The sequence below is a fragment of the Phyllostomus hastatus genome, unplaced genomic scaffold (assembly GCF_019186645.2).
Source record: "Phyllostomus hastatus isolate PE091 unplaced genomic scaffold, TTU_PhHast_1.1 phas_contig_40, whole genome shotgun sequence".
NCBI classification, from domain to species: Eukaryota; Metazoa; Chordata; class Mammalia; order Chiroptera; family Phyllostomidae; genus Phyllostomus; species Phyllostomus hastatus.
The window spans coordinates 57,782,105-57,792,912 of NW_025333872.1; the positions used below are offsets into that span (position 1 = coordinate 57,782,105).

Genomic DNA, 10,808 nt, shown 5'->3' on the forward strand with positions numbered 1-10,808 from the left:
CTATGGTTCTTTTTTTTTTCTTTTTTAATTTATTTTTAGAGAGAGGTGAAGGGAGGGGGAAAGAGGAGAGAAACATTGATATGTGAGAGACACATTGATCAGTTGCCTCTTGCACACCCCCAACTGGGGACCCAGCATGTGCCCTGACCTGGAATGGAACTAGTGACCTTTCAGTTCACAGGCTGGCATTGAGTCCAGTGAGCCACACCAGACAGGGCAGTCTACACATCTTTCTGGCATACAAAGTATGTGAGAAGCCCATCAGCAAATGGCTGCTAGACTTTTATTATTTATAAAATTTCGGCCCTCAGTTAACTGTATGGAGTCTCTTTCAGGAGATGAATTTCTTCTTGGGGTTCACATCAAATGAATCTTTACAGGGTCCACAAAGCCCAGCATATTCCCCTCCTAAATTATATCCTCTCTCTCCCTTCCTAGGGCTAAACACAATTCTGATTTTATGTTTATCATTCACTGGCATTTATTAAGATAAATCACTTTGTAAAATAGGTATTTCCAAAAGATATAGTTTTATTTTTTAATTATATTTTATTGATTATGCTATTACAGTTGTCCTGATTTTTCCCACTTTGCCCCCCTTTACCCAGCACCCCTCACTCCCTCAGGCAATCCCCCCACCTTTGTTCATGTCCATGGGTCATGTGTATAAGTTCTTGGGCTACTCCATTTCCTATCAGGTACTTTACATCCCATGGCTATTCTGTAACTACTTAGTTGTACTTCTTGATCCTCTCACCTCTTCACCCATTCTCCCACACCCTGCTCCCATGTCTTTTTCTTTAACCTTTGGCATTTTAATTTTGACGTGTCTTGTGTGGGACTCTTTGTGCTTCCTCAGCTTACATGTCTATTTCCTTTACCAAATTAAGGAAGTTTTCTTTCATTATAAAAAATACAATGTTGAGAGTTCGGCCAAGATGGAGGCGTAGGTAGAGACCCTTTGCTTCCTTGCACAACCAAAAGGAGGATAACAACCAATCTGAAATCAATAAATAATCAAAAGTGCCATAAAATCAAACTGCATGAAACTCTGACAACAAAGGAATTAAAGAAAAAGTCAACCAAAACAACCAGACCAGTAACACAGCGAACCACGTAGGCCGACTCAGAAAAAATGCAGCTACCTGGGGACCTTGGGAGCAGGCTGGCTGCCAAGCTCCACGGACTGCATGGGAGGGGCTGACTTAAGGGGACTCAGAGATGGCTGTGGGCTACGCCTGGGGGTGCCATGGTTGGAGAAACTCCCAGTCTCACAGGAGAGTCTGAGAGACTGTTGAAAAGTGCACTAGAGATGAGCAGGCTATCCACACTGTTCCCTCTCTGGCCCTTCCCCCCAGGCAGCACTGCAGCCCTAGTGAATACCTAAGGCCCTGCCCCCTACAACCTATCAGCTGCACCAAGACAAAGAAATATGGCCCAAATGAAAGAACAGAGCATAACCTCAGAAAGACAGCTAAGGGAGAAGGAGATTGCCAACCTATCTGATGTGGAATTTAAAGCCCTAGTAATCAAAATGCTGACCGATCTGACTGAGCTTGGACGAAAAATGAAAAAACAAATGAAGGATACCCAAAGTGAAATAAAACAAAATGTTCAGGGAATAACAGTGACAGGAAGGAAACCAAGAGTCAAAGCAACTATTTGGAACAAAAGGGAAAAATAAACATCCATTCAGATCAAAATGAAGAAACAAGAATTCAAAAGAGTGAAGAGACTCTTGCAAACCTCTGGGACAACCTGAAACATTCCAATATCCAAATTATAGGCGTGCCAGTAGGAGAAGAGGAAGACCAAGAAATTGAAAACTTATTTAAAGGAATAATGAAGGAGAACTTCCCCAATCTGGCAAGGGAAGTAGACTTCTAGGAAGTCCAGGAAGCCCAGAGAGTCCCAAGAAAATTTGGACCCAAAGAGGAATTCACCAAGGCACATCTACATTAAGTTACCCAAGATTAAAAATAAGGAGAAAATCTTAAAATCTGCAAGAGAAAAAGAAAGAGTTACCTACAAAGAATTCCCATTAGACTATCAGCTGATTTCTCAAAAGAAACCTTGCAGGCAAGAAGGAGCTGGGAAGAAGTATTTGAAGTCATGAAGGGTAAGGATTTATATCCAAGATTACTCTATCTGGCAAAGCTTTCACTTAGAATGGAAGGTCAGATAAAGTGCTTCCCAGACAAGGTCAAGTTAAAGGAGTTCATCATCACCAAGCCAGTATTACATGAAATATAAAGGGATTTATCTAAGAAAAAGAAGATCAGAAATATGAACAGTAAAATGACAACAAACCTACAACTATCAACAAATGAACCTAAAAGAAAAGAAAAAGAACAAAAACAAAAACTAAGCAAACAACCAGAACAGGAACAGAATCAGAGAAATGGACATCACATGGAAGGATTTCAGGGGGTGGGGAGAGTTACAGGGAAGAAGCATGGTTAGTAAGCATAGGGTAGACAGGGAGAGATAATAAATGGTATAGGAAACAGAGGACTCAAAGAACTTATATGTACAACCCACGGACGTAGACTAAGGAGGGGTAATGCTGGAGGGTTGGAGGGTCAGGGCAGAAGGAGCATAGAGGGGGGAAAATTGGGAAAACTGTAATAGCATAATCAATAAAAATATTAAAATATATATAATAATAGGTTTACATAACTTCAAACTTTATATAAATAGTCTTCATTTTGTTTCTGTTCTTCAGCAATTTGCTCTTTGCACTCAGCATTAAGTTTATGAGATCCATCCAATTGATTCATATACCTATGATTCATTGCATTTTATGACTCTAAAAGCTTTATTCTTCCTCCTTTCAATGATCATGTGGATTGTTTCTCATTTTTTGTTATTATAAACAACACTGTCATGAACATTTTGTCCGCCTCCTGGTACATATTTACAGGAGTTTCTCTTAGATACTGGGCCATAAGAGTCGTGCATCATTAACTTTACAAGATAATGTCCAAAGTGATTGGACCAATTTGTGTTTTCACCAACATTTATTATTGTTCTATGTCCTTATCATGTACTTTTTGTTTCCTTTGTTTTTACTTTTTACTTTGAAATAGTTATAGAATCCCAGGAGATTACAAAAATACATGTAGGGAGCTGCCCTCTATCTTTAACCAGTTTTTCACAATGGTAATATCTGGCATAAATATAGTATAGAATAGTATAGTATAGTACCCAGGGAATTGACATTGGTGCAGTACACAGAACTTATTCAGATTTCACCAGTTTTATATTCACTTATTTGTGTATGCAGATGTATGTGTGTGTGAGTTTGTATAGTTTTATCACATGTGTAGATTCATGTAACCATCACCACAACTGATAACAGAACTATTAGACCACCATAAGGCTCTTTCCACAATCCTTTTACAGCTATACATGCCCCTCCCTAATCCTTGGCAACTTCTGATCTGTTCACCATCTCTATAATTTTATTACAAGGATATTATATAAAGGGAATCATACAGCATGTAACCTTTTGAGATTAGCTTTTTCACTCAGCCAATTCCCTTGATAGCCATCCAAATATTAACACAGTCTTTTTATTTCTTTGTGGTAGCCCATGTCATAGATGTAACACAGTTGAATCATTTACCTATTGAAGGAGAGCTGGGTTGTTTTCAGTTTGGGGTTATCACAAATAAAGCTGTTATGAACATTTGTGTGCAGTTTTGTATGTAAAAATAAGTATTTTTCTGGGAGAAATGTTGAGGAGTGCAATTGCTGGGTCATAATGATAAGTATATATTTAGTTTTACAAGAAGCTTCCAAAGTTGCCATATTATTTTGTATTCCCACCAACTCTGTGTGAGCAATTCAGTTCCTTCACATCCTTGCCAGTATTTGGTGTCATCAGTAGTTTTTATTTTATTTTAGTTTTTATTCTGATAGGTGTATAGTGCAATTTCCCAACGACTAATGATAGTGCATCTGTTTATCTGTTTATTTGCCATCTTTATGTTATCTTCAGAGAAATCTCTGCTTTTTGCCTATTTTCTCTTCAGATTATTTACTATTTGAGACTTCTGTTTGAGGCTTGAGACTAGTTCATGTCCTAAATGTCTTTTAAAATATTTTTGTTTACTTTTTCTCTTCTCAATATTTAGAAAACTAAGTGTTTAAAAAGAGAGCCACCTCAGCAAATTTATTCGAAGTTTGGATCACTGCCTATTGTGGCTGAGAAGGTGAGAGGGGGGAAAATGAAGATACTCGTTCAAAAAAAATTCCTGCTTTTACGTTGTATTTAATTGCCATCAGTCACTTGAAATTGTTCTCAGCTATTTGTTTTCCCCTAAAGTCTGCTGGTGCCCGCCATTCTGTAAATGCAAGTATGCAAAACCTCCTGCGGATGATGCAACATTACGCGCCACGTATTCTTCAGAAACCTGCTGAAGCCACTGAGCCTAGATGTCTCTACAGGCCCACAAGGACAACTTCCCAGTGTAAAGCAGTACCTCTTGACTCAGAAAAATCTGTTTCCATTTGCGACAATTTGTCTGAACTTTTGATGGCAATGCAAGATGAACTGGACCAAATGAGTATGTAAGTATTTTTATTCTTTATCCAAAGAAGCAGCAAAATATTTTGGAACTTTTTTCCTTCTTAGTCTTAAGAACAGTGCCACTTATAAATTCTTAGTGGCCTTACTTAGCCATTTGGACTTATTTCAATCTGCACATTTTTGTCACTGATTTTTCATTGTATTTATTGATACCACTGGATTTAAATTTTCATCTCTGTGTAATTATACCTGTTTCAGTCTAAGGAGTCTCTGTATTCCCAAGATCTGAATATATACACCAATATTACCAACAGTCAAAAAAATGGGGTCTGGTGATCTTAAATTATAACTCATAAAAGCTTTTATGAGAAAGATTTTGTTTTTTATAATCTTTTAGTTAAGTAAATGATTTCACTTGATAAGTAGGAATGCAATTTCTTCTTTTAGACACTGTCTGGTCTGCATTACAAGTTGAAGCATCCATAGTAAACAAGATTCTGAATGAGATACGTATTTTAAGTCCCAGGTTTAAATATATATTTAACAAAATTTCAGAAAATATGTGATTTGACTAGCCAGCTAATTGAACTAAGAGCAATGTAGAATCTGTAACTAGTTCTGTTGACATTATTTTCCTGAGTAGGCTATCACCTAATTTGGAGATTTATCTGGCAAATATTTCCATGGCTGGAATTCTTCCAAAGATCCTACATTAATAATTCCAAAGTTAGAACTAAAGAGAGTACTCTAATGCCTCTTGCTAAGGACATCAGAATATTTTACTACATTTAGCTATAAATGTCAAGAATTCAGACTTTTTTTTTAAGGTTAAGAACCTGAGTCTAAGATATTTCTAAATGTATGTAATCTCACATCCCAGGAACCTGTTTATATTTACCATAGATTTAATTAGATATCCCTAATTATAGAAAGAGACTGTCTTTGAAGATTAATATTTAACTGACTAAAATTTATCATTGAATTTTATTGTTTATTTAATTAGATAGCCCTAATTATAGAAAGAGACTGTCTTTGAAGATTAATATTTAACTGACTAAAATTTATCATTGAATTTTATTGTTTAATTATGGCAAAGACATATACCATAAACTATAACAGGACCTAATACTGGTTTTTCTTTCACAGAGAGCACCAAGAACTACTGAATCAAATGAAGGAAACTGAAAGCCAGTCAGTCTGTGAAGACATAGAATGTGAACTGGAGCATTTAATTAAAAAAATGGAAATTAAAGGAGAACAGATTTCCAAACTGATGAAGCATCAAGACAATGTAAGAAGGCTTTAGTAAAAGATTCCAATAAAACTGTAATATTCCTGGATGCAGTGTTATATCTCTGTATGACCTTCCAAATTTAAGGTCTGTATGTATGACTTAGCGAAAAGATAGTAAACAGGAGTCATTTAGGCCTATTATAGAATAGATCCATCTGACCTATTAGAATAACATATTCTCCTGAACATAACTCTCCAAGACAAGATAGCAAAAAGGGAGAAAGAAAGTTAGTTATGTATCCAGAATATCTTCGGGAAAATTGTGAGGTATGCTGAAAATTCTTTGCAGGCGTCCCAGTTACCTTTGTAGCATTTCCCCCTTCTCCTTCCCTCCCCTCCTGCCTTAGTGAAGCCCCTTATGGCGACAGGTCTCTAACTCAGTCCCACACACAAACCTGGCTCCTTAAGCAATAGCCAATTCTAAAGCCACCATTTTTCCTTTCCCAGAGGAAGCTCTGCTGTGTTGCATTCCCTGAGGACCTGTGCTCAGCTAGCTGTAGTGAGGCGGTGAGGGGGACCCTACCCATCCTTGCATGTGAACTCTTAATAACTAAGAGTGGCATAACAATTTTAACAGAGGAATCATGGAATATTAGAATATTTTATGCCAAGACAATGACTTCATAGGTTGGATTATTAGCACCATTACACTTTTGGAGCAGAAAGCAGATGGAATCTTTCCAGGAGCCCTAAAGGCACATTGTGTAGTCATCTGCCTATGTAATAATCAGCATTTGTACAAGTTGGTGATGTATTAACTCCACAGTTGAGCCTCTCTCACTTTATGGGACAGTAATAAAGGATACAGAATTTTACTGCTTTTATTCTTTTATAGTCATTAAAGAAAGGAAGAGGGTACCCTGGCTGGCATAACTCAGTGGATTGAGTGCGGGCTGGGAACCAAAGTGTCCCAGGTTCGATTCCCAGCCAGGGTACATTCCTGGGTTGCAGGCCAGAACCCCCAGCAACCACACATTGATGTTTCTCTCTCTCTCTCTCTCTCTCTCTCTCTCTCTCTCTCTCTCTCTCTCTCTCTCTCTCTCCCCCCCCCCACTCCCTTCCCTCTCTAAAAATAAATAAATTAAATCTTAAAAAAAAAAAAGAAAGGAAGAGGGAAATGAATGTTTTTGAAACAAATGTTTTCACTTTAGTAGCTTTTAAGGCTACAGTAAGTAAAAAATTTTGTGTGGTTTGTGCTAGGGTGAAAATTATATTACTTAGAAGAAACTTGAATGGGATAGGAAAGTAGTCATTTTTTTTAAATTTAGGCAATCTGTTCATAAATTATATTTTGAAAATACTATGTTTTCAAGTATTTCATCATGATAAATTTAATGGCTGTAATTAAAATGTTCTATTTGTCTAAGGCGATTAAAATGGCCTTAGACAAACAGAACATCAGATACTTCACCTGCGTCTGGATCAGCTCCACAAATTAAGCCTATGTGTAAGTGAAATAGACTGAGTAATAGACTGGACTTGGAAGAAATGGGTTTTGACTGGTTGAAAGGTTTTGTCTTGTATAATTCTGTCGATCCAGCCATTACCAGATACTCCTCAGTGAGATAAGGTTTATTCCCTTGACGATGTTGTTGTTGTTACTGGCATTCAGGGCTGCTTTAAATTCAGGAATACTTTTATGTAATATACATATATTTGACTCTATAAACTTGACACTCATTCCTAGCACTAGATCTTTGCTGCTATATCACTTGAAAGGTCCTCTCTCCTCTGTTTTATATTTTTTACCCACTTCATATTCTCGTAAACCTTCCTCTCAGCTTCTCCACTCCACATTGATTTCGTCCCACTTTGTCCTTCTCAGATACACAGTTTCTGTCCTACTCCAAGTTACCCCAGCTTGAATTATTCTCTAGCTGTCATGTATATGCTTTTCTTTCATTAATAAGAATAGTAAGCTTCTTGAGAGCAAGGATTGTTTTATTTATTACATTTCTACCTGACTAGCACAGTACTAGGTATCAAATAGGTATTCAATAAATAAAAGCTTAATGAGCTTTTTAATTTTATGTAATTTTTAAACCATCAATCCAATCCATCTATTATAGGGTATATTTTTAATGTTTTTGACTAAAATGTTAGATTTTTTTCTCTCCAGGTTTGTAAACTTCAGCAAAAAGTTCAAAACTCAAAGATGAATGAATCTTCAAGTATTCAACGAGAAGATAGAAACCCTAAAGGATCAAAGAACATAAAAAATAGCCCCAGAAAATGTTTGCTAAATAACTCTCTTCAGAAGAACAGCAGCTTTCATCCAATACAAGTCCATAATCTTCAAATGAAATTGAGGAGAGATGATATCATGTGGGAACAGTAGCACTAGCAAAACTATCACCTTAAGTGAACTCTGTCAATGAGATCTTAAATTGTCTAAAGTGGTTGTAATTTAATATAACTTTATGAAATTTTGAATTATGTTTCTAGCCTCTATAAAGTGTCAAGTTGTAGTATTTTTTTAATTAATGCCCAATGACCTCCTAAGAATCCCAAATAGTAATAAATGATTGGGTTTTTTTATTGACTGAAATACTAATCTCACCATATTTTAGAACAGTGTTCACTTTTCAGATATCTCAAGCTAAATTTAAGAAATTATACTAGATCGATGCAACTTAGTTAAATTTGAAATACCATGTCAGGTACCATTCCTCCTTTTCACTGGGTGGGCCTGTGACCCTAAGAAGCAATATAAAATGAACAGAGTATGGAAAGGTCTTGTAACTCTCCTAGTGCCTCCTCCCTATCTTGTTTTAGAGCTGTGAAATGTTTTTCTTTTTTTGGAAATAAAAAACCTTTGTGAAGAGGCCTTTAGCCCAAGTTTCTAGGACAATTACAAATAAGAACCCATAGTTACTTCATTTTTAGATGACAACTGAACTGCAGAAGCTTTCCTCTACCATTCTCATTCTCTTTTACAAATCTAGTTTTATAACTACAACTTTTGATGACTTTTAGTTTTGCATTATATATAATATTCATCAATATAAATCAAGAATGTGAATTTCCAGGACCCACAAAACTGGCAAATTTTTAATTTTTTTATAGGAAAGTATAGGAAGAAGTTGTACATTTTATTACTTTACTAGCAAAAATTGGGGGAAATATGCTACATTCTTATTTTTTATATTTTTAAATCAGTGCTATAAAGAGATTTCTGTGTATACTTTAGCCTATGGAAACTAGTATGACTTCTGAACTTTTTTTGGTTTCTTACTGAAATCCTTTGGGACAACAGGAGAATCGAAGACATTAATTGAAATAAAACTGAAGCCTGACAGAAAAGGCATACTGGAAGGGAGGAACTCAGAAAGCTGGCCAACAGCTTAAGGAGTGGGGACTCCAAAGGGACAGAGTTGGAGGTACATCCGTACTGAATCCATAGCTGGGAAATGTTCAAGCTATGGGTAGAATTTTTGGTCAGGATGTCAGGGAGCTAGGAAAACTGATTTCAAAAGACAGTCTTTACATCCTCCTAGGAAATTCCCAGAAGTGCATGTAAGTGAAGGGGATACTTCTTCCGGGGAGAACTAGGATTCATTCTCCGTGAGAGGAGATGTACAATACTATGTTAGAAGGCCTTTCCATACCTGAAGTGGGGAGATGACTGAAAATGGGCAGATACCTGGAATGGTCCTTGAAAATAATTAATGGCAGAGATAAACGTTTCTCTCCCTCTGGTTTAAATAGGCACATGTGTCCCCTGCTTTCATTCCCTCTCCATCAGCTCCTTCAGCCCCAGAGATGTTCCACAGAGCATATCATCTAAACTTAGTTTTGTCACCTTACCTGTTTTTCTACTTTGCCTTTCATCCTCAATAATGTGATTTCTGTAATTTAGACTTAGCAAACACACACACACACACACACACACACACACACACACACAAAACACCACCAGCAACAACAAAAAAACCCTCACCCAGACCACAATGGAGCCCTCCCTTTCTGTGCCTTTTCTTTTCTATGCACTTAGGAAGGTGGCTGGATATATTTCATTTATCAGTAATCATTACTTATGAAAATTTATTTCTAAAATAAAATACCATAAAAAATTTTAAGTCATTTTAAGGAATGCTTGAATATTTAAATTTAGAATTTTCTTACAAAATTAGTGAAGTGTGGTAGAAAAAAGCAGGATTTCAGAATTAGGAGACAGGTTCAAATTGTGAGTCCAACATCTAGTAGCTCGGACATCAAATACATTTTTGGACCCTCATTTCTCATTTGTAAAGTGGGGATGTATTGTGAAGAGTAGATGAAGTAACATGTTAAAGCACCCAGCAAAAGGGTTGGCACTGAGTACGAACTCAATAAATGTTAAATCTGAGTGGAGGAAAAAATGTCAAGAACCTAAGTGTGTATGGCTTAAATCCTGAAAGCAAGAGCCAAAGGGCATTCTTCATAAAAATGGGAATATTCTAATTTACTGGAGGTTTTTGTTGGGGGGGTGCGGTGCGCGTAAAGGGAGGTCTTTGTTTTCCGTGTTTGTTTTTTAATTTTTCTGTGTGCCTGGGAGGACATTGCTTTGGCTTGTACCCTAGCTCAGGTTTCTAGTAGGAGGGGGTAAAGAATACAGAAATAAAGAATCACACAGCAATTTGGTCTGGAGTCTGTTCTGCTTGTGGGGTGACATTTCTTACTGAGAGACAATAAAGAATGGCCTCTTGTTCCTCCATCACACCTGCTGGACTGAAAGTGTGTCTCCACTCACTGACTGCTGCTTGCCAGAGCCTTGGACTCCTCAGGGGGTGGAGCAAAGATTTCCTTCCTGGAAGGGGCAAGCTGTGGTCTGTGTACAAGAGTTGCTATAGCAACCCTGCAGCTGTGCTCTCTGCTCAGAAACTTGGTAAGATTATCACCAATTGTGTTCACTTAAGTGAAAAACAGGCTTGTTTGTTTTTTACTTACCAGAAATTAAAAAAGTAAAATTGGAACTTTCTAGCCCAGGCAGGTCTCAACT

The 10,808-nt window shown here is 37.0% G+C and overlaps 1 protein-coding gene across 2 annotated transcripts in view; it reads left to right on the forward strand.

Moving 5' to 3' along the window:
- Positions 1 to 10,450, forward strand: part of CEP57L1 (centrosomal protein 57 like 1) — a 60,008-nt gene extending 49,558 nt beyond the window's left edge. For both annotated transcript variants that reach the window (XM_045842789.1, XM_045842788.1), the window contains exons 9-12: positions 4,140 to 4,217; positions 4,331 to 4,575; positions 5,681 to 5,825; positions 7,947 to 10,450. In XM_045842789.1, the coding sequence (XP_045698745.1) occupies positions 4,140 to 4,217; positions 4,331 to 4,575; positions 5,681 to 5,825; positions 7,947 to 8,165 (687 nt within the window). In that variant the 3' untranslated portion in view covers positions 8,166 to 10,450. The remainder of the gene's footprint in view (positions 1 to 4,139; positions 4,218 to 4,330; positions 4,576 to 5,680; positions 5,826 to 7,946) is intronic.
- The last annotated feature ends 358 nt before the right edge of the window (positions 10,451 to 10,808 follow it).